The following is a 27,892-nucleotide window of genomic DNA, read 5'->3' on the forward strand; positions in this document are numbered from 1 at the left end:
TCATTTTAACTACATCTTTAGTCACTTCTGTTATTACTGAGAATATCACAGCTCATTGTTTGTTGAGTATAATCTTCATGTCCAAGAGAAAACAACTTGTGACTGACATAACCTAAAGCTACCGACTGGCAGAGTCATAGTTAACAAAACTAGGCATCACCTCTGTTCAAGAACTGTGTCAAATTTAAACAAACATATGCAACTCTATCCATACCTGCAGCTGTCTTTAGACAAGTACGTTCATCAGAATCCATAAAGGCATTTTTATTTATCAATTTGTCCAAAAGTTACCTATAAAATTTACAGGTACCTATAAAGCAAAAGATGATTGTGCCTTTTTTAAAAAAACCTATAAAAAATTATATTCTGACCAAAGATGACCTAACCCAAGACATTATACTTGTAAGATACATTTTTACATAGCCTAGAAGAGTTCTTATTAGAAGGGAGAAAATTTCAGTCAGCATCACTGCCATAGTACAAACCACCAAATGAAAGAATGATTTGACCAAAGCTTGCATACTGTAAGAACTTCCTTATATAACACATTTACTTCTATTATTGCCCACTATGTACTGGTCCTAACTAGCTATATCTGAAATAAGCTTGAAGTTGCATCTGTTTAGGCACAGAAAGCATAGTATGAGTTTCAGGTTCAGAATTACAGATGGTAGTTAATACACATCTGGGCAAGTAGTTAAATCTAAAATCTGAGTTGTGAGATTTCTCCCAAGAGAATTTTTCCATAATGGATTTAAAATGAAAAAATCCTGAAGGGTTTCTATCATTTTGACTGCTGTACCTTTTGTTAAGAAAATTGCTAAGCCATTCACTAGAGGGAGCTAAACTAAACATAGTAAAAAAAAAAAAACAAACAAAAAAATAGCCTTAAGTTCACACAGAAACACTGAAAGTCAGTAGGACTAGCTAAAAGTAAATACTAGCAAAGTAAATATTATCAGAAAATTATAGAGAGCTCCTAAGAATAAGACACATGAGCATTACAAACAACTACTGAGCTTTTATTGAATGGTACTTACACAAAAACCTTTCTACAAAACCCCTGTCAGAAAAATGCTTTGTCTCAAATGCAATATTGACTAGCATTTTAGAAAGAAACAAAAAGAAAGCTTTATTTTAGTTACTAGTATAAATACAAGGATTTAGAGTTTCAAAAAAGTACTATCCCACAAAATGCATAAAAACATTCACAAAGAGCTTCACAATCAAGTCAGTCTGAGTTAAACAATTACACATTAGGGGAAAAGTTAAGAAACCTGAAATTCAGAATTGGAAGAAATTCAGAAGCAATTACCCATGACTTGAGTCTTGCATCAGCATTGTCTAGTGAACTCTTGCTCAGGGTTGACCCCTGTTTCATTACAGAATAAAAATTCCATAGCAAGTTCTTATCATTCAGAATAGCCGTATGCGTCACAGAAACAATGCCGAACAAGTGTTCAGTTTTATCCAAAACTGAAGACAAGGCAATACTTCAGGTCACATTGCCAGGGAATTTAACAGGTGACCTCGAAGAAATTAAGACACCAAAAGTGCAGCCATATTCTTCATAAAGCAAAGCAGATACACACAGGTTCCTAACTTAGATGTCTATTTGTGCAACATAGTTTATTCAGTAATTCCTGCTGAAGCAAAACTCCAAATTAAGGTTCCTTCCAGAAATGCAAATTTTATTGCTGAGCACATTGTGTTTCAGGAGTTGGCTTAGAAGATACATATAACGTAGTATATTTTTTCTGTTGTGTTTTCTTCTCAGTCGTGATTATATTTTCCTTCTTCTCTTCATTTTCCATAGTTTCAAGTCTGGATTCAGCTGTTAACCTATAGGCAAAGCAACCATTCTAAATACATATTTAGTTAATAAAAAACAGGGCTAAAACAAAGCTTAAAACAAAAATCAACAAGCCAACTAGAATACAGGGTTCAGCCATACATGAAGACAGAGCAAGTAGTTTTTAAGAGTGAGACAAAAATAAAGCATTCATTTGTATCAGTTTCCCCCACATTTCATCACTTCGATAGCGTGTGCGTTTTTTTAGTCTTATCTGCTTCAGTGATAACTGGTTGCGATCAGCCTTTTAAAAGAAGAACCAACTCTGGTGCCATGCATGTAGGAGACGTGAAGTCACATGAAAGCACAACTCCAAGTGAAAACAAGTCCCAGCAACATAATACAAAAGAGATAGAGTTCAACATTTTGTATTAACAATAGGAAAAAAACAGGGACCAGACAAAGTAACATACTAATCTCCAACCAGGTTCTGTGCTAGTACTACCCTTATCTTGATTCCTGAACATCTGAAAACATCTTAAGCTTCTTCCCAGTTCTTCAGGCTAAGTTGCATCATTTCTCTAGTGACATGTTCTACCTCTACTATGCACCTAAACAACAATACAATGTTAACTACCATAGTGCTTTTAAAGAAGTAACTTAAAACAAGATTTGGACATCTGAGCTCAACTGGATGTACAAATTACTTTAGAATTATTTAAAGAGCATACAAATGACTCATTAAGACAGGTTGCAAATTAGTGGTATTAACCAAATCAATCACAACCAGTTAACTATTACACATGATTGTTTCCAAAGCAAAACAGATTATGGCAAATGAAGTTCTTAAACATCTCTTTACATAGCAACACAAATTATATGCTGACTCACTGCCACTTATCTTCTAAAGCAATTCCCTAATAACTGTGTGGGCTTCTAGTGGTCTCGAGAACATCTACTGATTATAGACTAACCTACAGCCATCTACAGCTGCTTTCAATAGTGCTTTTCCAAACAAGAACAGCTGCTGCAGTTAGAAAATTATCTGTAATATTTAGACATATGGCAGAATATAAGTACTGTGAAAGGAGCTATCACCAGACACTTTTTTTTTTTTGAATTTTCACTCCTAAGTCTATCTTTATACACAAATATATCTAATAAAGCCTTCTCATCCATTTTTAAGCATGCTGCATACTTTTTTCTACATACGTTTTTTTCCTGCAAGCACTGCCTCAGATTGAAGAACTGTGCATTTCCCCCTAGATGAGCAATGTTTGCTCCACCACTCACTTTGAGAAGTCTATCACCCCATTAAGATACCTTCTACCCAAGAATCTCTTCTGCTCCTAAATCCCTGTCATGCTGACGGCTAACCATTTTCTTTTGTCTGCTGGTCAGCTGTCACCCCATTTTAGGTGTGCTGCAACTTCTAAGTACGCGGACAATTCCACGATGACAAGAACCACCACCAATTTAGGGAAGGAAAAAAGTGTATTCTTAGTAATCATATTCTCATTAGGCCACAGCTTCCATTACAGCTGTAATTAGGAATAGATAGCTTGTGCCTAAGCATCCATTTCTATATTAATTCTCTTCCTTTGTCCTACCTTTCTTTTACCTTAAAAAACTGCACCTCTGCCTCCCCCCCCAACATTAGGCTAGTGATCAAAATTTCCAGCAAGAAGACCCTATAAAGTTAAAAAAACAGAAAAAGCAAAAGCTGAAACACAAATCAAAAAGCCAAATGAAATCTAATCAACAAGTTCCAAAACAGCATAACTGGGTTTATACAAAATACTTCATTTTACAGTAGTAGGTAATTGCATTAATGCAGAATATGCTACCTCTAGAAAACAAATTCATGTTGGAAATGCCATATTCTCATAAAATGAAAGGGGCAAAATGCATATACAAGTCAACATCCAGTAATGTAATTTCCTCAGAACAGAACTATGTTAATAAATACCTGAAAAGTTACCAGAGACACCAACTTGTGAGAATGAAATGAATGAGCCATTTCATGTTGATGAGCTCCCCTCCCCCCCCCCTTTTTTTTTTTTTTTTTTTTTTTAAGTTGTTTACATCTATTATCTGGATCAACAATAGATTGGCATGATTTGGTTCCACATATGAAAACCCTGGTTTAAGGTAATATATACTGGGATATTCAGAAATGCCTGAAGATTCAAACAATCTCTGAGCTTTAAGGTAGCAGAGAAAAGATGAGGCCTACAATCCAAGCAGATGGATGCCAGCAACTCATGCCAAGCTCCAGACCTTTCACTCTTCATACCTTACAGTTGGCCTGCAAATGCTTCGGCACTGGCTGTTCTATTGCCTACAGGTTGCTGAACCATACTTTCATTACCATGCTGAATCCAATTTTTGGAGAAATACCCATTTTAGTGTGTAATATCATCTGCATGCTGCTACAAACAACAATAAGAGGGACAAGTTACAGTGAGTTCAGTTAACAGGTTCTATACAAGAGAACAGCTAAACATTTTGTTATGAAATGAAGTCTCAAAGTCAGCCACCTTGTTTTAAAAAACAGCCTTCCAGTAGTAACATTTTACATTATCACATCTTGGAACACTCTAGTGCAAGTCTGTTACAGTAAATACCTACAGCTCTACAAACCAGCTAAGCACTCTCGGTATTTCCTTCAAAAAAGGGTTCTGACCCAAGAAACATAGCTTACATTTTGGAAAACCTCAAAAGATCACTTCCTCCATTTGGTTCACCATGATGCCAACGCAACACAGTGTGGTTACAAGTGTCTGACCCAATGACTGCCTAGACTGACAGAGACTGGAATACAGTTTGAAGAAACTCACTTTCCAAATTGCAGGCAATACCGTTGAGCACCTTACAGGTCCTGAAAAAACTGTACCGCCTTTTCAATATACTCAGGACCATCACAATTCTACCTACTACAGCCTCACTACCTACTACAACCCTCACTCCCCTGTTAGTACAACTTTCAAACACGTTTAAGACCCCCAATATCTACTACTTCTGCAGTCACCCTCCAAATATAGATTTTTAACTGTGTGTCCCAGTATATCCTCTAAAGTGGATACACTACTTAGTAAAATACTTCAGTCAGATGATAAGTTATGTATAAAAGGTAAGTATTCAGCAAAAAAAGACTCCATCTGCTATTATAATCAAGAGTTTAGGAGCTCTGCTCTTCACTAGCGTTAACAAGAAAGCTTCCCCAACACAAACAAAACTGCACCACTTCAACAGCTTCCAAGAGTAATTGTGTTTTTTCAACTTAAATGAAAAAATTAATCCTTGTGGCACTATTCCATTTTACTTTTTTAATACAATCACAATCATTTTGTATGGATGTTCACATTCCTATGTTAAACAAACATTTAAAATATCCCACCTTGGAGTATATACTTTTATTTGCTATGCTGAAAAAGCAAATGAAAAGCAATTTACTTTAAATACATTCATTATTCAAAGTTATGTAACCTACAGAATTTCCAAAAAAAACTGTCTCCCCTTCCCCAAGCTCCTATTACGCCTCCAAGACATATGGAATGAGATTAACTGAGTCTGATCTGAAAGAGTTAGATCAAGTAAGTTCTTTGAAACTTTTGTCACAGTATAAGTCAGCTGAAAGTTACTACTCTAATCCCAGTTTACTTGAAAAATGCTAAATTGCCATTTGTACCTCAGTAAGGAATATTATTAAGTACTAACATTATTCAGCTCATGCTACCTTACAGCTCTTATATGGACTGCCTTGCTGACCACTCATTCAACATGATTTGAATTTTTCGTTTACGAATTTAACCTAGCAATTCTTGAGAAATTGCCTGAAAACATTTCTGCATTTTTCAATTATATCATACAGTCTGGTCCTTGTGCTTGACTTCAGATTTCAGCAACCCTTTTTTCCATAAGGAAGCCTCAACGGTTTTGTCAAACAATTTATTTTGCCCCGTAGGAAACTAACTGCAAGCATAACAACTCTGAATTCATGAACCAAAAAACCGCCACACAAGCCAAGTGAATATGGATGTAAGTATAAATTCAAGGTTTGTTGCAAGTTTTAAGGTGCACAAATTATCTCAAGAACTACTGCATGAAGGACAGCTATCCCCAAAGAGGCAGTCTTAATTTCAAAGCAAATCTACTGTTGACCAAGAAAAAAAAAAAAGTGATGTCATTTCATTAAGAACTCCTCTTTTGACAGCACTGTTTCCCCTCAGTAGCTTTTACCTACGTTTTCTGCTTGTTTTCACCTCTTGTCCTCTAACTGTACCTCATTACTGTTGCCAGTATAACTCTACTTTGTTGCATGGCTCCACAGAGGCAAGGCATTAATCCAGGTTAAAAAAAAAACAAGCCAGCTACAAGTAATTTTGATACCCTGGTAAGTCTCCAAACGAAGTCAGCTCGTGCAATATTCCCTACAGCACTGGCACAGCCTGTAAAGCATTTGCAGAGGGAAATTGATGGGTCAGAAGCAAGAGCAGAAGCTATTTAAATACACTTTTCCACTGAAAGAAATTCTTGTGGAACTATGATTTGATTCTACCAAGTTTCAACTTTGTAGTCTTGATAAAGGCCGCATAACAGAGGTGCTTTCTACTCATTTAGGAAGATTGATTAATCTCATCAGATGGGGCTTTACTTCCTGAAAATGAATGCCATGCCTAAAACACCAGACAGATTATTAGTTATCTAGATGTCATGCTCAGTCAAATGGCCATAGGCTTAAGAACTCCTGTTTGAAAGAAGTCCAGAAAAGGTAGATAATGTATATGTTATCCAACTTTACTAGCCAATTTAATAGAACAGATAAACTTTGATCTAAAAAAGTGGTTGTATACCCAAACTGAAGCAAACTACTTCAAATAGGAATGCAAACTAGTCTGAGCAGTGAGACCTGAAACTTGTTATTTCAGTTTCAGAAGCAAAGAACTGCATTTCAATGCAGAAGCATATCTTTTTATAGACCAGTTGGCCTAACAGAAATCACTACCTATAACCTTTGCATTGCCTATATTACAATAGCAGTAACAGTTAAAAAAAGAGTATTTAAATAATAATTGTGTTTTCAATGATCACACCTCTACCATAACCTGATAATGTATCCCAAGCTTCTTTTACTTTAACCATTTGTAAATATACACATACTCACTGCACATATATGCACATCCACTAATCAGAAGTTACTTAGCTTTCCTTTGTTAAATTATATCAAGCAAGATTCTTCATCAAGCAATTAAATTTATCACCCATGTAAGTACATACTGATCACCTCTGACCATTTTTTTCAATTACCACCTAATCTAGAAAGACAAAGCTTTTCAATACCATTTGGTAGGAATGAAGTTTCTAATTTATTCACAGTTACTATGGTTCTTCTGTTCACTGCCACCTTTCACAGACCAGCAATAACAGAACTAGACAAATTATTGCACAAGTAAACCACTCAAGTGCCAAAAATAATCTCCAATGACCACATTAGCCTCTTCAGCTGCAGCGTCACGCTGTACTTGAACAAAAAGTAAATCACTTTCACAATTATCAGCCATGCAAATGCCAGTGATTTCTTTTCCCCAGAACCTTGTATTTTTAAGTCCACAATCCTGCTCAACTTGCCTGTATTTTTTGTGCCTTTGCATTTAGCTGTAATTCATATGTAGGGTTTACCACACCCAAGAGAGAACAGTCCACAGACTATTTTAGTCTTTAGGAACCCAGCTTCTCAAAATATTCAGATTTGATCCATAACTTCCTATCTCATAAGAAATCAGACAGGTTAGGGTTAAGGAAGTCCTTGTCGTTAACATAAGGTCACTAACGGGGGATGTAGTTGTTCATTTATGCAATCAAAAATGAGAACAGAACCTACTATTTGGATTTGCCTTTTACGGGTTCTTATTGCCATTTCAAATGCCCTAAAGAAATACACGTGGAGAATTAGGACCGTCTGAATTTTTCCCCTCCAAACTCCTATTTCGTCTTCCTCTTATTGCATCTTTTCTCTGCCTCCAAACATCAGCTCCATAAAATAACTTCCTGTCCTTGCCTCCTTTCTGGTAGTTTGCCTCTTCGGTTCACATAAACTGTTTCCAACAATTTCCTCTTGGCAAACATTGCACCTTCCTCTCCAGAGCAAATATGACAAACTGAAGTTACATTTTTCACACCCCCATTACATGCTGTTTGTCTCTTCACACGTACAGAATGTCATCACAACTCAACACTTTCATTACGCTATCCAGCCTCTATCAACTTTCACCACCCATTTTTGACCTCCTTGCTCTTTCCTCCTCAATAAGTCTCTGCATACTTTGATAGAGCTATTAAAACTGCTATTTCCACAACATTCTTTCCAGACAGTTTCAGAAGATCGTACTGTTCAGTTGCACCAAGTCTGTTAATTGCATCCAACAAAACCTTAAACAATTGATCCAAAAGTCAAACTACCAATCCAATTACTTCTGAATGCCCTTAGTTTTGGATATACCGTACAGGTTTCCACGTGTATAGATATTTCGCCATCTTTGAAGTTGGCCACCATTCCAGATTCAATAAACTGGTCTGAAAGGTGTTAATTATTGACAAGACCTGAAAGATTGTTCAAGTAACCATACTCTTTCCCAGCCAGTAACTACAGTATCTTACCATACCACATTAAAGGATCTTTAAGCTTTCTTTGCTTCTGTGTTTCAACCCAAGTCACACCCTATTCTGGAACAAACATGCCCTCTGGAATGTCAAAGATCAAGATACATCCTTTTCTTTAATTAAAGCATTTAAATTTCAACTCTAGTTACACTGCTATTTTTAGGAGTGTCAGAAAATGATACCATCACTAGTCAGTGATACTATTAATGAAGCTTCTTCAGTTCATCTCATAACCAGTCATGTCTAGAATAAAGTTGTTACAAAAACAATACAAATTTAACATCTAAAGAAACTTAATTTACTTTTGGAACACTGCGGGAGCCTCATTGGATGCTTCATGAAATCTGTTGAACATAAAGCTACTGATAATGTGAACACCATAAGTAACTCTCCCTGCAAGCAACAGCCTAAATACTCACTGAAGGAGAAGAATGGAAACTTAATTGTGGGGCAGACAAGAATACAGCTTGCTGGACTGGGATTGTTTAGGTTTTAAGGCAGCTTCCTGAACTATTCTAGGCTCTCCTCCCCACTCTCATATCAGCGCAGTGTTACAGCTAAGGCAGAAGAGTCAAAGAAAGATGCAAATGTGGGAAGGTTAATGAAACTAAAAAAGTTCAAGAAAAACTTCACTGTACATTTGCCAAACAACATGTTCTTATCTCCCTGAAGGATGGTTTAAAACAATTATGTGCTCAGATATCAGATGTGTACAGAATCACAACTTAAACGGCAGAGAAAGCTAGAAGGAAGGATGGGGAGGGAAGAGAAAGTGTTCTTGTTTTTAGCAGCAGACATTAGCAGGCTGTAAGCTCAAACCATGTAACACTAGCCCAGATTTTTTTTGAATAGCCAATAAAGTGTAGATTACTTAGATTAGGAACATGAACAGAAGACAAAAGCATCAGCAGGAAAAATGCAGCATTCCTTTTATCAAGACAAAAAAGTTGGAGCTAACTACTGTGCTAAATTACTTCACTATCTATCAAAAAATGACTTAAGTTCCCAGTTCAGGCAAAAAGCTTGATCTTAGTTTAAGAGTTAGGATTCAAAAGCTATGATGCATACAGATTGTCAAAGTCAATCGTCTGTCAAAACAGATGACTTAATAGCATAATTAAATACGTTATAAAATGCAAGTTCTGTTAACACAATTTAGATTAAGAACTACTTAAATTTAAATTATTTTTAGGTTCGAGGCTAAAATGTGAAAGCTGGCAGGGGCTGGAATGAGGTGTGAAACTGAAGCATGATACCTATTCATGTTACTTGGATATGCAACCCAGTTGTGTGGCAGCTTTAAATGGACCAAGTAAACAGTCCTGTTTTGAAGTAAGAACAAACTGAGTCAACTACTATCATGCTACCTGCATACCTTAAACATTTTAAAGCAGTAGGAACATTATTATTTCAAAGATGCTATTACATAGTTTTAAGAGTCTTTTCCATTAGCCATCACTTTAGTCCTTCTAAGAAGTTTTGAGAGGTTGAATGTAGGCAGCTGGAGCTGAGAAATTACACTGCATGCAACACTTAGAAAATAGATAAAGAATTGGATAGTATAGTTCATGCAGCGAAAGAAAAGAGATGCAGGTCTCTGCTGATTGCCTTGAGCATACACAGAAGCTGACACTGACCTGGGGGCAGCTGAAGTCAAAGAATTATTTCCATTTCTGTCATATGAAGTGTCATGATGCTCATCTCTGATTTTAACTCTCTTTCTTTCTTTTTCCGCTTCCACTACTTTGTGCATTGCTTGAAGAGCTATATTTATCGGTGGTGCTTCAAGGGCATGTTTTTTTGGAGAGGCATCACTTAGCTCCAAGTTCTTGGAACTCATCTTTGTTTCTTCCTTACTCGGCAATTGAGTGAGAGCAGTTTCTTTTGCTGAAGTATTTTTGCTGTCCAAGTATTCACAGGTAGAGTCCACTGGAATCTTCTCCCTCTTCTTTTTAGCTTTAAGTAACTCTAAGGAGGGGGGAGGGCGGGGAAAAAAGCAATATACTGTCTGTACACAAACAAAACTGGAGTTAATCTACTGTCCACCAACGTGTTCATATGAGCTATTAAAACTGGTAACACATTTCACACTGACAAAGATCTTGGAATAGTTCTTAATAACCAACACATATGCCTTAAAGGATGCCCATTCTGCAATTTTCAGTCCGTAATCAGCAGCAGAAGTTAGCACCAAAAAAAAAAAAAAAAAGAAAAAGAAAGAGAGACCTCCTTCTCCCCATCACCTTTACCTTAAGTTTTACCAAGACTTGAAGTACATGTTCTGAACAACATGAATATGTTCTCAGTTACTTTATTTCCATTTTAGAGGCTGCTGAGGTAAGATTCCAACCATTAAGATTTTAAAAGAAGTCTTCAATAAAAACTTTGGGTTTGGACAAGTACCAAAACCAATGCACTCATCTATTTCTCTGTTCATCTTCCTCCACACATTACTGCTCCCTTGTGTATAGATAGACAGGTGCCAGCTGTTTTTCAGGTGGGCCACTTATCAAAACTTAATCCACATTAAGTTGAGCTAGTCAGTTTTTCCTTAATTTGTTTCACATCGTACCCACGTACTTCACTGTGTATATCTAGTGATGTTCTAAAGCCTCGGAACGCTAATATTTTACTCTTCAGTCTAAAATTACTGTTGGTATACATATTGAAGTAAGGTCCTCGAGCAATGTAAGGTTTTACTATTTCAGTTCATCAGTTTTTATACCAGGTTACTATACAAAAGGCAACCATTTTAACATTAGTTTCTATCTGGAACAACCCAAATGTCTCCATAAGGTGAATGGCATGACTTAAACAGAGGTTGAGAAGACCAGATATATTCTTTCTTCCATAAAGAGAAGAAATATTTACCTTCAGGTTCATATTTCATTTTTAGCTCATCCAGCATAACTCGCAAGTTCATATTCTCGCTCTGACAAGCTTGCAAATGCCTCTCATTTGTGAAGAGTTTCCTTTCAACTTCCAGAACCCTTTGGCTCTCATACAAAGCTTTCATTCTCTGCAAGGATAGTTCATTTCTCAAGGTTTCAGTTTCTTTACTGAAGAAGAGTAGAGAGGAAAATTATATATTCACTAATCAGAACATTTTTTTAGGTAGCAAGTACAAAGTCAACAAACATTCAACTACTTCACATGAAACTCATGTATTTATACATTAGTAGAGAAAGTAACAATATCTGGAAGAAGTCTAGTACAGTGAAAGTTACCACTTGAACTTGACAGAAAGCAGCAAGTTCAGTTACTAAAGACCTAATGCTTGTTAAAAACAAAGCTGTACACAGAAACACATGCATATGCATATATAACTAGTTCAAGAACTTTGCCCTAGCTTACAAGTTCACTGTTATATTAATTTTAGTCTGTGCTTAAATTACATAAATACTTCTATTTGTGACAACACAAGCTCTACACAAAGGTTGTACCATAAATAACCACCACAAATGATTATGTTAGTACTCAGTGGAGTACTCTAGACTGTTTCAGAGGCCATTAATCTCCACACCATAAGCACAGAATCATCATTCCTCAGTGTTCCCAGGGTGCTCATGTCATGCCAGTTTCTTGTAACAATAGCAAGGATGAAAGGGGAATTCCTACAGCAAATCCTACTGGGGGAATTCCTACTAGCAGATCTCCTCCTAGGAGGAGATACTATCTCATCTGAGGGTTTAAAAACAGTCCTGGGGCCACCAACTGCTATGGAATTTCTAATTAATAGATATGGAATTCACTACCAAGAAATATATCTCACCTAGATAGCACAGTGAAAAGTTTCAGGTGTTATTATCTGGATTTTAGGCTCTCCTCAGAAAAGAGAGAAATATTTAGAGCCTATTAAGTTGTAAGCAAATTCACAAAGATCCTTTATATGTTAAAACAAACAAAAAAACCAGAGATACTACCTTTTTTAAATTGACAGCTATCAACTATCTTATTCATATCTAACACTGTATAAACAACTTAGCTGCAAAACTTATTGCTGTTATTGTTTGTTCTTCTTAGAAATATCTGTTGCAACAAGAAATAGAATGACAATCAGAACCTGTCTGAGCTCCTGTTACAAACAAAGGATAGTTCAACAGCTCTAGATAATGTGCATATTCATACATACAATCAATGGACTACGTACAGATAAACACTAACAGAAGAGTGAGAATAAAGAGTTAGAAGATACTCAGACTACAACCAACTTCTGGATCTCAGACCTCTAAGCACTTACTTTGAGTTGTCAAGTTTCATTTGAAGCAAGTCTGCATAGTAACCATCTTCAGACTCTCCTCCTCTTGAACTAGTACTAGCTCTGGATTCTTCTGTGTTCTCATATAAGATCTGATAGAAAAAAGTATCAGGTTGTCAACAACTCGGGAAATTTCTGAAGGACACTAGCTTAGTCCTTAAGTGAAATTTTCATCCATTTCTATAGAGAAGCCTTCTCTGCAGAAGCATTTAAATATACAGGAAAGCTCAGTTGCTCTGAGCACTCACTAGTTTGTTACTGTTTACAAGCACTGAAATTGACAGTTCTTATTCACTGAGAGAGGAAAAAAAGCAAGTTATCAACTCTAGAAGGTTTTTAAATAGAATTATAATAGATTATCTTTTCCTACTTTAGGATACAGCCTTTACCTTCAGCCTTTATTTCTGGACTTTAGCTACCTTTTGAGATTTCAGCTGCTGACTTCAACAAGAAATATTCAAAGACACAAAGATGACAACCCCTACAGCTGCAAACTTCACAGGAAACATGACTACCAGTTTAAAAATTTCTCTGCAATGTTATTCTCTTCCCTTTCCATTAGCTCAAGAGACAGGTAGTTCTCTGTAGGTTAGCTTTTGTCTCTAGTGCAGGAGTCTGTGGGAGAAAGCTTGATGTTTGGATCCTGGAAACTTCTGTAGCAGCACACATTACTGTTATCCAGGGAAATTTGTTTTACTGAATCATGGACAGCTGCAAAGTTCTTCGAGTCTTCTTCCAAAATCCAGAGCAATTTCACATCACAGTTTCATTAAGATTATTTTGATCTGGATGAGGGCTTCAACACTTGTCTGTACAACAGCAAGTATGCCTGAATCGAGCATTGTTCTCCCCAGTATTTAAGCAAACCATACAGGGGGTGGGGGGAAGGGATGAGGAGTAGTGTACTTAAGCTTCAGTTACACTAGCTGATTTTTAGAGGTTTTCTGCTTTAAGTGCTCAACAATGAACTAAAGTGCTTCTTTAGTTTAGGCCAGTTAGGCTCCCATACTCACATGCTATGGTGGCAAACAAAAGAAAATAAAAAGCAGTTAGAGGAGAAAATGCTAGCTGATGCTGTGTCAAAAATGCACATACGTCAGAAGGGGCCAGAACCTAGGTAACAAGAAATAAGATTTCAGACCTTCTGGCCTGCAGCATAAATTTGGCTGAAAAAGGGTAGACCTTTCAAGTGGCTACGTCTTGATTACTCAAAAGGAAGGGCCTGCACAACTTCTGATGTATAGATATTTCTCCCTTTCTTTCTCTGCCTGATGCAAATTGCTGACAAGTTTTCCTACTGGTTGAGTTAGCAAAAGTACACATACACACAGCTAAAAAAATAAGTTGGCAACAGAATTAGAGTTTGTTGCTGGGGATAGATTCAGATAGAAAATCTTACACTAATTGCAAAGACTTTCACCTCAGGAGAAGGAAGTAGTTACTACTGCTCCATCTAGGTTTAAATGTTCACGTGAACACAGCCACTCATTATGACCTGTGCAGAAAAATTACTGTTTGTCAGTGTTTCAAGTTTCCAATAGTCCTGGAATAAATTTAAGAATATTCCATAAAGCATAGCAAAACATACTTGAGTGCTACTGCCAAAAACATTGCCTAAAAGGGTAAATGGAGCTAACAGTTGTAAGTTGGACTTCAGTCACAAGGTAAAAGCAAACATGATACATGATGCAACTTATGCTTCTGTCAAGAACACCACCGATGACAGTGAGTAGCCTTTTATTGCTGAAATCTCTTCATCTAAAAAATGTGATCAATTTGATAAGTTTGGCTTATAGTAAAGAAGCAACAGATGTAATGAGCTTCTTAAAAAAGACATCAGTTCTGTATGTGACATTCTGGCCACCAAATTAGTATATCTTTAGAACAAACACTACTCAGATTTACAACTGTCCCATAGATACCAGAGCCTTATGTCATTCACTGAATATAAGTACTTCTGACAGCTATTTGAACCTATCATTCCCTGTCCTGACACTATTTATTTAGAGCCTTAAGACAAAATAAATGCCAGTCAAGCTTACAGATGACAAACTGGTGAAGCAACCAAGCAAACAAGCTGTCTTGATTGCTTATTAAAATAGGTCAAGCCTAGCTTTATGCCACTTTGGTTAAATGCAGAATAGAGTACACTATCCTGCAGAGCATAATCCTAACGCATAAGCTAATAAACCCAAGTTCACATTCTAAAGCTGTGATAAGCAAGCACCAAACCAGTCAGTATGTCAGTCACACTGTAAGCAAGGCTTACATCTGTACACATATGACCATCAAAAACACTACAGTAGTGCATAAGTGCTCTCATTTGTATTTCTCACCTTCTAAAATATTGACAAGCTACTGTCAAGTTGCAAAAGAGGGTTGAAGAGGGCTGAAAAAAAGAGTCTTACAAGAACAATACAGCCATTCTGTCTGGTAAAAAGATAGTGCCTCAACTACAAAGTCAAAATGTCTTTACAGAAAGGAAATAAGTATCCAGGACTTCTAATATAGCTGAGACTAGAAATCACTTATAAAGACTAAACACACCCAGTAAAGAAGTGAAGAAGTAGTAAAATACATATTTTTCATTTCTTCCAAATTAAGATCAGATGTCTTTGCTCAAATAGCTGAACTGAAACACCAGGCAGAACTATGCAAAATATGAAGGTGTGACATAGGAACACAGAAAAAACTGTTTTTCCAAAACAGAAAAAAAAAAAGAGGAAAAAGACTTTGCTTCTCTGAACTTCAGAAGTATGCGCTGTCCAGATATAAAATGTAACATTAGTAGTCAAATAAAGCCATGAGTAGCCTTTGGATTACTTTTCATACCCAAACATGGCCTTTAGATTTTTCATAGTTCATCTTGATTTATTCTAGCCTTTCATTACTGGACTTCTCTACTTGATTACAGACCACATACCTTAAATTTTTCTAGTTGCCTCACTTTCATAAGAAGATCTTCAATCTCACCATTCTTTTGTTCTAACATTGACTGTAAGCGTTCCAGCTGCTCAAATTCTGCCTGAGAACCTTTCATTTGTAGCAGTGCAGCCATTTGCAACTAGAAAAGAGAAAAACAAGATCTTCAAAACAAACACTGGGTTAAGTAATGAGAATACCTCAAACTCTTACCCAGAAATGTTTGTGAACTACAAACCTCGAACTTTACCTACTAGTCATTACTTTTCTAATCCTGAAAGTAAAGGAGCACAAGATGCTTGACTCAATAGTCAAAATTAAACCCTGTCTTCTCAATTTTCCTAACAGGTGATACTAAAAATCTTTAGGACAGCCAAAAACTTAAGGAACACACCTGAAGGTGTCGTATCTTTCTCTTTAGTGACTAAGTAACCTTTAATACGCTGTCAAGGACACACAGAAAACACTTCATATTCAAACCTTAAAACACCAAGATAATCAGAACCAAACTACAATCCAGGCTTATTTATCTGGGCTAATATGCATATACCACCAAGAACTTACGTTTAAAAACCAAAAAACACCCTAGTCTACCAACCATTTTTTGAGGTCCCGATTCTGAGGTATACATAGCACTTCTTAAAAGATGCATTCTGTAATATTCACCAAAGAATTTCAGCTAGTTCTATGCGTTCATCAGAATGCATCATTTCAAGCAAAGAAACATCCTTTGTCATTACAAAAGGAAAAACTTACCGAAGGCAAGTCTTGCATTTCAAGCAGATTTTTCTGGTATTATTAACATAATATTATAACATACAAGCCTTAACACATTTAGTTACAAGTGACACATGAGATATTCAAACAACCGGAGAAACAGTACAAAATATATTAATGGCAACACTTAACAGGCTGTTAGTGACACTGTAGCATTTTTACCAGTCTAGTCAGTAGTGATAAGGTAACACAGCAGGACACTTGAAGTCACAAGGAAAAGATTAACTGAAACAGTTCAGATTACAGATTAATAGAGAAAGCTAGAGAAAAGCACTTACCCTATAGAAATCTGTTATGTCAGATAAAGAATATTCATGATTCTGACACATCATTTCCTTTACTAGCCTCTACAGGATATAGGGTGCAGATGAACATTTAATTCACCACCAGCTAACTAACACTATCCTTTCATTTTGCAAGCATGAAAACACCTAACCTTTTCCAATAGCTTTCACTTAACAGAAGAGCCCACTTTCTAAGTGGCAGAATTGCAAATTGCACTTCATCTCCACAGAGGAAAAAACACACTCACACTCACTGGAAGGGATAAAATAGGCTGCAGAAAGTACTCCAGAAACCTTAAAGCTTTTACAGGACTACGGTTTACTTTCTGTTCAGAAGTTATCAGTAAATGCCATACTCAGACATTTTGGCAACCAAATGCTTTTACAACATAATTAACTACGCTATTGGACTCCTCAACCACTGAATGAGTGGAGACCAGTTAACTATACATTGAGTTTTAACACACAGAATCACAATACAAAGCAAAGCAGAGGGAATCCTAACAGGGATTTAAGACAGGAACTTAGGCAACATAGGTTCGTATCTCAGTGCTACTCATCATCATCATCATTCAGAGTTAAGCACTCTTCTCAGACAAACTGTGTGACCAAATGTTTGCTTAAAACTAGAGAAACCACCTTTGTTTTGGGAAATCACAAGACCAGCATGAAACAGGTAGAAGTTCTGCGGCATTCCCTTTACAATACCTTGTAAAACAGTTTTGCTATACAGGTTTCTCAACAGTTGATGTTAGATTTTACTAGTTAACAGATTTAATAAATCAGCGAGCTGCTATCCAGAAGTATTGCCTCAACTGATTAGTTTAAGACAAAAATTGACTTACTCATGCACTAATATTATGAGAAGTAAGACAGGGACAAACAAAAAAGACAAGGAAGCAAACCAGTGGTGGGCAGGGCAAACAGAACAGCATGATCAGAGAAAAGAATCAAAACCTTCCCTTTTCCCAAAGACGACATTCACTATTGATAACCTCAATTAATACACAGATAAATTAGTCATGCAGTACTAAGATATGAGAGAGAAAGAAAAAGCAATTGTCAAGACAATTGAATGCTACAGTTTGACTGACAGGAGTTGTTTTACTTTTTTTTCATCTAACAACTACTGCCAACAATGTCAGCAGACGTAGTACTTTCAGCATAATTCAGAGTTCTAGGATAAAACAGTAGTGTAGTATGCAATAGAGAAATGCTGATGTACTATTAAATTCACACAGCACAATGCCTTCTCACTTGTCTTTTCTCCCATTTTACCCCCATACAGACTGCTGCATCATATTTCATGCCTTGTTTAAAGAGAATCAAATTCTCTAGCCTGTGTTCTAAAGCATTGCCTTATCAGACCCCAAGGAAACCCTGGAGTATTACAATAACAGTCATACCTTCATTCTTTGCAATTGTTCTCTAGTGAATGCATGCTGTTTTTGTAGCGACTGATATTTTATTTTCACACTGATCAGCTGTCGTTCCATTTCTGCCCTACGGTCCTCCACCTACAGAACATTGTTAACAATCATTACTATGAAAATTATAACACTTGTCACTCGGATGATGAGTTTTACCACAAGAATGTTATCCAACAATCAACGTTGGCTTTGAAAACAACACTTTTCTAACAGAAGTACTTGAAAATATCTGCAACTGGCATTACTCCTGAGACCAAAGTAAGCAGACATTGCTATAGCAGCTGAAGCCATATCAATAAAGTGCAATAGATGTTTTTCTTGATGTTCTTTTGCTAACAAAATCTGCTTCAGTGGTACTGTTGCACAGTTTTGTCCATGGGTATCACAACAAATTATCTGGAAAAAATATGAACTACAAATCAATTCAACAGATTCCCCAGGTGTGGTCAAAAGACAACTTTCTATCCATTTTATACCAGCTTAATTATTAATCCAGTACTAATTCAAAAGCCCTGTCAAACGCTCAGATATCCAGCCATTTTCACCAAGTTCTTTGAATTGGCAGTTATCATCATCTTTTAATATTTAATGTGTTAACTTATGCATTAAAGAAGGGTTACCAGCTGAACAGAATTCTTTAGAGCTAAGAGCTGCAGACAGAACCATCATGAACCCTCACGGCCCCTTTGTCTTCCATCTTGAAACCCAGGTAAATAACCTTAATGGAATCGCTTATCATCTCCCCAACTTTACAGTGGGTTTAAAGGGTTTTTTTTCCATAGGTCAGTTCCCAGACAGTTAACACCAAAGTAATATTTGAGGAATGGTGACTAAAGCCTGACAGATCAGACACAGATACTCTAATATTTTCAGTGCAACATAATAAATAAGATTTATGATGAAGCATTTCTTCTCTCCTCTGTACATTCTCAGGCATATGTGGCATAATTGTACCTCAGCAAAGAGAGAGTTGCCTTTACTTGTAGGGTCCAAAGATTGCTGTAGTGCATGATCCAGCTGAACCTGAAGCTCTTGATTAGCCTCACGAGCTTTCTAGATTAAATCAAAAAGATATTAGTCAATTAAGAATAATATATACTGCATATAAAAATTAAGTCAGCTAGTTTTACCTCTTTTTCATTTCCTATACCATAATCACAGATTTTATCTTGTACTGCAGGGTTTAATTGTACCTATAGTTCTAGTCAGAAAAAGACAAACTTCTTTGACTTCAGGGTTTAATATTTTGCTTGCTATTCAGGACAAAGCAGAACTAAGCCCTTCACAGGAAAACCCGGATATTTATCAATTCAACTAATAGTATTGAGACAATTAGCCTTGCTGTATTAGTCAGTCTCAGATTCTTCACTCCCCAGAACAAACTTAGAAAAGGCACTCAGTAGGAACTTGAAATAAAATGAGAATTATATCACAGTGACCTGTGAAAAGTTCCTGTTAAGAGGCTGAATAATGGTATGAAAGACATCTCCACATGCAGCCTTCCACAAGATAACGCCAATACAGAGAGTATTTAGCAGCAGGTAATACCAATCTAACAAAATGCAATTAAGACAAAACACCCTCCCCACCCCACTTCTATCTTCTCTTTCTCCCTCCCTCCCCAAAATGCCTTTCCTTATTTCAGCAAGAAGCTAGCACTAACCACTCATGGAATTCAGGGATTATCCAGTACTGTTGTATAAAATGAACAGAATACCTCTAATGCATTACAGTAAGAAACAACTTCTTTTTCCCTCTCTTCTTTTTCTCCCTGTAGACGCTCCAGCTGATTACGTAAGTTGCTATTTACAAGTTCCAGTTGTTCTTTACTGTACTGCAATTCATTCAGCTTCTCTTCAACATTGGCCTAATCACAGAAATCGGGTATGAAATAATAAGCTTACAAAACATGATTTTAAGAAAAGCAGGTCCAAATGAGCCAAAAAGGTCTATTAGTAGTAATTATTGTTAATACAAAACACTATTTTGAAAAAAGGTTGCATTAAGGTCTGGTTGTTAGAGCCATCACTGTTTGTTCTGTGGCTATTTTCTTACTGTTAAGCCAATATTAAGGTAGCAACACATGCACCTAAAAATGAAGTGTGCAAAGGGCTTAATTTTATCTTCAAGTAGCCTACATTCCTAATAACCAAGTACTAGTCACACACCTTCACACTTTCTAGCTCAGTCAGTTCCATCTGAAGACTGAGCATTTCTGAAGACATGGTCTCATGTACACGTTCAGACATGATATGCAACTCCTCTGATTTGGCAGCAATTATTTCCTTCTGATGATCCACTTTGTGTCTCAGTTGTTTCTCTGTCAGTCGAGTTTCATCTAGTTCCGCTTTCAGGTTCTCCAACTTCAAGACAATTGACAACCCAGTGATACCATTTTATAGTAAGTTCTTCAAAAGCGCAATACTTTTGGTTCACATTCTGATCAAGTTGTAAAAATACAACTTAAGAGTAAGCTTTTGAAAATAAGCTTTGAAAATTGATGTAATTCACAGTTCAGCCATGCAGGTGTTTACTAAAGAAAACAACCCAACGAGCTCTTATCCTAAGGCCAATAATTTAAGCCTGTGACAACATCTTTTTGATCTAAACTATACATTTATTGTTAGCAAGATGCTGAAGAAATACACTCATCTTGTTAATTATCAGCAATACTTGAAGTAAACATTCTTGATCTGTTCCCTCTAGTTCCAACTTTAATGAAAGCTATCATTATAATTTTAATTTTCCTTTTTATTAAGTAGTTTAAAAAACATTATGAGCTTAGTTCTGAATCAAACTACTCAGTTTATACAGCAAAACAAGATAGGGCTACACAAAATAACTATTGATTAGATTTATTTGGGTAATAAGTGTGTAATTATGAGTTCAATACTTATTATTTAAAATGCTATCAACAACATTTTAGCAGTATATTAAGTTCCAAACCTTGTTTTTAAGGTCACTGATTTCTTGTCCATGAACTCTGGCAAGCTGTTCTTTCTGTTTATCCAGTTGCATGTTTTGCTGTTGCTTGAGAGCATCACATTCAAAACTCAAGCTTTCCAACATTCTATTCTTGAGTTCAATTTCTCTCTGAAGAGAATATTTCTCTTGTTCAAATTTCTGAAAAAATAACATACTAAAGTCTAAATGTAGTATTCATAAATGCTCGAGGAACTATTTCCTAGATACAGGCTCAGAACCAAGACACCATCTGCTTAAGGCCTTCAGCTTCACTGCTAAAGTGCTTCAGTCCCACTTAGGGAATTGGGATTTCATACCCACATCTCAAAATAAACAGTCTGCTTTAAATTTGTAGGGCTTATTTCATTATATAACAGTGTCTTTTTCATACAAACTGTATATTTCTTCCCACTCAAAGTGTGTGCGCAGCTTTCCTGCAATTATAACAAAAGAAATTCAGAGAGAGCTTATCTCATATTTCTACCACTAATGGAACAGAATTGTCTCAAAAATTCTTACAGTGCATCAAATCTTCTCCTACTGTTGAACAGATGGATTCTGTCTGGTAAAGACATTTATAATGTCTACTGTTTTGTGATAAATCCCATTAAATTCTCCAGATTGAAAATTACTTTTTTAAAATCAGCTTCCACCTCTATCTGATCAGATATATTTGCTAACTATGAAGGGCAGCTTCATTTTACTCTTCCATTCAGCTGTGCTTCCATTCCACTTGATCTTTACAGCTGCCTCTCTTGCACTAAGTCCACTAATGGCAAACTGATAAAAATAAGTTAGTGTTCATTCAGAACAGCAGGATGATACAAGTCTCCTCCAGGTGGTCACACAAAAAACCAAACAAACATTAGCTCTATCACTAGGAAACAGATAGCAATCCACAGCCCGAAGCAGACAAGATTAAAAGAAATGGTAGATCTGAAGCATGGGCAGACTAAAAATCAATATTAAATATTTATGAAAAGTGGAAGAGATTCCCAAGATTGAAAGTGTCTTGCAAAATTACTAAGAAGAATATAATAAGATTGACTAAAACTCTACCTTGTAATACTTACACTATTCTCTTTTCTGAGCTGTAAAGAAATGCACTAATAAATCCAGAATTCCTTGGTATTTAGAAAATGTGAAACCAAGCTTCCTACTGAAGAAATCAATTTTACAGCCTTGGTTGTAGTGTTATTTACAGCTTTAAGTAATACAAAGTTTGTAGGGGGAAGATAACATAAACCAACTGTTAAGCATACACAAAATGCATGCTCTAAAACAAATTTACTCTAGGAATTAATATCCAATTCACATTAGATGAGATTAATTCTACATGGTAGTGAGCACGACATCCATACATCAGGCTTACAACTTAGTGTAAAATTAGCTATAAAATCCTGTCCCACCTAGATAATATTGTGCGTAGTATCTTAGAGCAGACATAAAAAATCCTCCCTACAAATATCTAAATGAGAAAGATTTATTATAGTTAACCTAGACTCTAAAGGGCACCAAAACATGTCTTTTTCAAAAAACAATTAAAATCAAAATTCTTGACTTTTTCCTTATGCCAAGAGTATGAAACAGCACCTCAGTTTTGTCAGTCAATTCACGACGTGTTTGATCCAACTGATTTTGAACTTCACTTTGAGATTCCAATAAATGCAAGCCATACTGTGCTGCCTTCCTCCGTTCATTCTCTGCTTCCTTGAGTTGTTGTCGAAGACTTAAAATGGTCTCTGTCTCCATTTCTCTTGCCTTTATTACTTGCAGACTATAAACACAAAATGATTAACAAATAGAAAAATATACTGTAATGAATTACCATAGTTAATCTGAAAGAAAATTGGGATTTTCTTTCTTAATCAGAACATGAATATATTTTTGTATCACTATGAGATGAAAAATAAATCACTCACTAACAAATCGTCTTGTGAACAGTGAAACATGAACTGTTTCTCTGTCAACCTGGTTAATATCTTAATCCTCACTATACATTAAGCAATAGCATGCAGTGGAAGAAATACAACTCTCGGATGATTGCTCAAGGAATAGCTGCTCAGTACAAACACAGCTACATCCTACACTGCCAAAGTCAAACAGCTCACAGAAAACCATAATCTGTCACAAGCTCATAACAAAGTTTTAAGAAAAATGCATTTTGAACATGTCATGCCATTACTTCCACCCCAGCTACAAATAACAAGCTAATCTCTATTCCAACACATTTATATTGTCAATGATATGACAATTTAAACTTTCTGCCTGACCTCCTTTATTAAGGACAACGGGGGGGGGCAGAAAAAAAAAAGAAATCAAATCACACACACAAAGAGGCTGGACTAGGTAGAAGGATTGTCTTAAACTGAGATCAAAAGCAACTGAAGGGACAAAACGTAGTCCTAGGCTGAGAAGTTAAGCCAACAGAAAAAAAAAAAACCTTCACCATTTTTCACTGAACAATACTACCAACGAATTTTAGAGGTAATTGAAGCAGCTCCTAGCTAATGTCTTTAGAACAATAGGATGATGAGGTATCTTATATAAAGCAAAAATAAAGGTGATGCACATATAAAATACTCAACAGAAAAGTCCATATCAAAACCAAAGTAGCTCTAAGCTAGAACAATTCAAGTGTAGCCCCTTAGCTTCACAACAATTTATTTGTTCAGACTTCCAATCTTGTTTCAAGAGGCTATCTTGCCTAATTCAAAAGCATTCCCACCCCCCACCCCCCAAAAAAGTCAGCTAACTGCAAGGAACACGATAGAAACACAGTTCCTGCATACCTTGCTCGGTTTCACAGCATACAGAACTTGTTCATTAGAAACACAGAATGTATAGCCATCAAGCCACATATAGTGGAAGAGAAGGCAACAAGCTAGGAAATAACCTAAGAAAAATGCTACTATATGTATAATATGACTGATATTTTTAGTGTTATCAAAAATAGCACAGAGCATAGAGTTATCCCAAACTCTGCACAGTTGAATAGACTACAAATTGGTCAGTTCTCAATCGTGCAACGTAATATACAAAAACAAGAACAGAATAAACCTGGTCCAACCAGAGCATTACTTGTGTACATAAGTAACACTTAATAAGATTCATATAGGCAGCTGTATTAGCAGAATACTTTACTCCTAATAACATTATATGGGATATACAAACAGATAGAGGAGGTGGAAGAAATGAGTTAAGAATAGATTTCATGTTAAAAAAAGATAATTTTAACATGAGCCATCTCCCCTCTCACTCCTTTTTTAGAGCAAGCATAATGCTTAATTGTGTCTTTCATCACTGTTTCCAAATTTAAACTTGGATCACTTCAGGTAACATATCTGTTTGCCATATGCCCTGCTATACCATCACTTTGCTATGTGTTTCAGAAAATTCATCCACTTCAATCTTCATATCATAACATAAGACATAAATAAAGGCTGCTTTTCCAGGAGGTGGTCAAAATATAACCAAAAAATGTAAAATATAAAAACTAACTAAAAGGAGTCAAACTAACTTCATGGTTTTGTATGACAGCCAGCTGCCAAACCTAATACCTAGTAAACCTGCACACTGAAGAAAAATCCTATTTAGACAGAAATTGCCAAGTGACTCAGGCTCTGCACAACATAAACCAAGAATTTTCTCTCAGAAATTATACAGTGACAACAACAATTACAAGAAAAACTCGGCAGTCAATTTTTTCAAAGCCAAGGTTCATAATTTTTTTATTCACTTCCTCCTTAAAATTAAAGTCATTCTTCACATTGAAGATCTTAATCAGTGTTTTTGTTTTTACATATGCAATTTAATTGTTACCATTTCTTATTGGCACATACATTACCCCTCTGAATGTTAAAGATACTTGTCTTAACCTGCACCAAATTTCACAGTTTAATAAAGAAAAGATTAATATGAGTCATCACCATACTGAAATGTAATGCCTTCACATTTTGTTTGCTAACTTTTGTGCAATAAAGGTACTTCTACTAGAGTTTCACAACTTCTTGTTTAAACAAAAATTTATCATTTTTGTCATACAAAAGGTCATCATGGCAAATCTGTGCTACTTTCTCTCACAGTGAGAAGACAGAGATTATCAGATTCTATTTTTCATGTTTTCAAGCATTTGTTGCTGTTGAACACATCAATAGACTTGACATGGCCAGGCTCTGAAACTTCAATTAATCATATCCATCCACCGCTATGTTTGAAACACCAGCTTTGCATTTTTACTCCCAAAAATAATAATAATTTTGAAAGACAGGAATTTGGCATATCTATAATATCTAAGAAGTGTCAACAATATTATTACTAACACAAGGACACCTGCACTAAACACTGTATAGAATTTAGTAATGAAGTGCTTGATGGTAGGATCAGTAATGTTACAAACAAACATAAACAGGCAAGAGCTCGTGGTGCGATTTTGTGTAGACAAAGGAGACTGATTAATCCTTACTTATTGCAAAAACAGAATTAAAAAAACTATGTTTATTTTCGGATCAAACAATAACACACTAAGATTTCAGATAGAGTAATTTGATTGCTCCTACCTTACAAAATTAACTTTGAATGATATTTTTAACTCACCTTCAGAAGCCCATTTAAGTCTTTGAGTTTATTCTCTTATTCTGCCTTTTTAAAAAAAGGCAACAGTTGTCCAGTCTGGATGAGTATAAACCACAGTTATAGCAAAGCTCTTCATAACAGTCCTTTTCTGAAACAGCTTGATGCCTGTGGCTGTCTCATGAAAAATGCAGATCACTAGTTAAAACCCCATAGAAATGCAAATCTTATTCAAATCTCACTTGAGGCAGCTGTCAGATAGTTAAGAAACAGCCAGATTAGGCAATGTTGCCAAGGGACAGATGCTCTGCAGTTAACCTGTACAGCAGGCAAACAGGCTACACACAGGGTCATCTACTTCTAGTACATTTTTAAAGGGTGCTTGGGAATTTCATCTCTCTCTCTCTCTCTCTCTCTCTCTCTCTCTCTCTCTCTCTCTCTCTCTCTCTCTCCCCCTCTCTCTCTCCCTCTCTCTCTCCCTCTCCCTCTCTCCCCCCCCCCCCCCACTCCTCCAGTTTCTTTTGCACTCTTCTCCCATTTTGCATACAAGCTCTTTCCATCTTTACTAACCATTTACTGGATACTACCTAAAAAAACTTTATGTTTTGGTTTTCTTTAATTTTACACCAAAAGTATGGAGGAAAAAGAGAAATAGGTTTCCTACTATAACAAAAAGTACACGTACTACTCCGAGTATTAGAAAAACAAATAAATATGGCTTTTCTGACACTGTAGGAGTACAGAGATCCTCAATTGTATCATCTGTTTCAGAGGTTAATCAGCTCCAAGAAGCTTTGTTCACAAGCCCATAATGTTATGAAGGGAAGTCACTGCTTGCAGTTTCCTACCACACATGCAGTAAGTTATTGAATAATTCCATTTTAAAATAAATTAACTAACTAATATACCCAAGATTCAAAACAGAATTAACAGTTTTCATACTCTGCTGCTTAAACAGAGTTCTAGCTTTTCAGTCTCTGGGAAACAGCCACATTTCAGTATCCACAGCAAAAACCAAACACCACTTTTAAAAAGCTTATCTAACTCTGTATTGCATGCTCCCTCTAGTCAGTTTGTAATTGCCTGCATGAGGAACTGTTTCCAACCCTAAGGTAGCAGGTGGGTGTGACAGAAACCAGTCTCCTTATATCTGTTAAGAATTACAAGTTGCTCACTTTCGGGTAGATATCCTCAAACATTTTATGACAGATCCTGTACTGAAGGCTCTGGACCTTGCTTACTCAACCGTTTAAGTACTCCTTGATAAAAATAAGAGGAAGAGATGAAAAGGCACTCGCCTAGCATGTAAGCCTCCGGCTCCTCTCCAAGACTACACTAAGCCCAAGGACCATACATACATAACACCTATCTTTATTCTGAAAACAACTAATCACTTCAGAAGTGCTTAGAGAAGTTTTCTGACCACTGCCATAAACAATGTAACATCTCTCCCTCAGAGCAGGTATTCCCTTTCCAATTCATTTCAGTTACTCAAACAAGTCCACTTCTTCACCTGCCAAACTGAGACACTCAACAACGAAGGTAATTCGGGGGCTCCTCAGCTTCCACAGAACATATTCCTGGATGGACAAATATTAAAAAGAAAAATCCGACTCTGACCTGAGCTTTCACTCATTACAGAGCACTTGGCCAACCGGCACCTGCCTCTGGCAGTCCTTCGCCTAATAAACGGAAAAGCGGTGCGAGCGGCAGGGCGACCCCGGCGAGGGGAGGGGGCTGACGAAGACCACGAGGCCCCCGGCCCAGCCCCCGGACGCGGCCCCGAGAGGACGGGCGGGCGGGCGAGGAAGAGGGGCTGAGAACCCCGCGGCGCCCCGCGCAGAGGAGGCGACCCGGCCCACGCAGCGCCGCCGCCCCGCAGCCAGGAAAGCGGCCGCGGGAGCCCCCTTCTGCGGGCGAGGGGCAGCAAAGAGACAGGAAAACCCGCTCGCACACAGACACACCAGCCGCGCCGCGCTACCTCAGCCCAACGGCCGCGCAACCGCCAACGCCCCGCGCCGGCCCCGCTGCCGCCGTTCAAAACGGCCTCCGCGGCGCCGCCCAAACCTCGCGAGACCGGCCGCCATCCGCCTGTCCCTCCCCCCACGCCGAGGCGCCCCTGAGCGCGCGTGCGCGGCCCCCCCTCCCGCCTCCGGCACCCGGCCCAGAGCGGTGCATGCGCAAGGCGGCGCGGGGCGACGGGGAGCGTCCGCGCGCTCGGGGGTAGCGG

At 37.1% G+C, this 27,892-nt stretch overlaps 1 protein-coding gene across 6 annotated transcripts; it reads right to left on the reverse strand.

The window, feature by feature from the left end:
• Window positions 1–1,001: 1,001 nt before the first annotated feature.
• SPDL1 (spindle apparatus coiled-coil protein 1) lies at window positions 1,002–27,781 on the reverse strand. Of its 6 annotated transcripts, none has more exons than XM_064520836.1 (13): window positions 27,644–27,781; window positions 25,687–25,836; window positions 22,684–22,867; window positions 21,073–21,249; window positions 20,295–20,489; window positions 19,844–19,993; window positions 19,081–19,179; window positions 18,103–18,213; window positions 15,637–15,777; window positions 12,696–12,805; window positions 11,327–11,514; window positions 10,093–10,423; window positions 1,002–1,842 (listed from the first exon to the last, which is right to left on the reverse strand). In XM_064520836.1, exons 3-13 carry the CDS (start codon window positions 22,840–22,842, stop codon window positions 1,692–1,694), a joined length of 1,812 nt encoding a protein of 603 aa, XP_064376906.1. In that variant the 5' UTR covers window positions 22,843–22,867; window positions 25,687–25,836; window positions 27,644–27,781; the 3' UTR covers window positions 1,002–1,691. The 6 variants fall into 6 exon arrangements, with proteins under 6 accessions (XP_064376906.1, XP_025954239.1, XP_025954241.1 ...); XM_026098454.2 differs by lacking the exon at window positions 1,002–1,842 and adding an exon at window positions 27,176–27,242 and having other exon boundaries at window positions 3,993–10,423; XM_026098456.2 differs by lacking the exon at window positions 1,002–1,842 and having other exon boundaries at window positions 3,993–10,423.
• Between the last annotated feature and the right edge of the window lie 111 nt (window positions 27,782–27,892).

Source organism: Dromaius novaehollandiae, chromosome 15 (assembly GCF_036370855.1).
Source record: "Dromaius novaehollandiae isolate bDroNov1 chromosome 15, bDroNov1.hap1, whole genome shotgun sequence".
NCBI lineage: Eukaryota > Metazoa > Chordata > Aves > Casuariiformes > Dromaiidae > Dromaius > Dromaius novaehollandiae.

Bases quoted from the DNA above. Each gene is read 5' to 3' on its own strand.
- SPDL1 (XM_064520835.1), bottom strand. From the start codon at position 22,842: ATGGAGACAGAGACCATTTTAAGTCTTCGACAACAACTCAAGGAAGCA. The intron at 19,994-20,294 runs GTGTGTGACTAG...TTCTGTGATTAG, and splicing joins CTGAGCTAGAAAGTGTGAAG to GCCAATGTTGAAGAGAAGCT. The intron at 15,778-18,102 runs GTATGACTGTTA...TCTCTTTTCTAG, and splicing joins AACAATTGCAAAGAATGAAG to TTGCAAATGGCTGCACTGCT.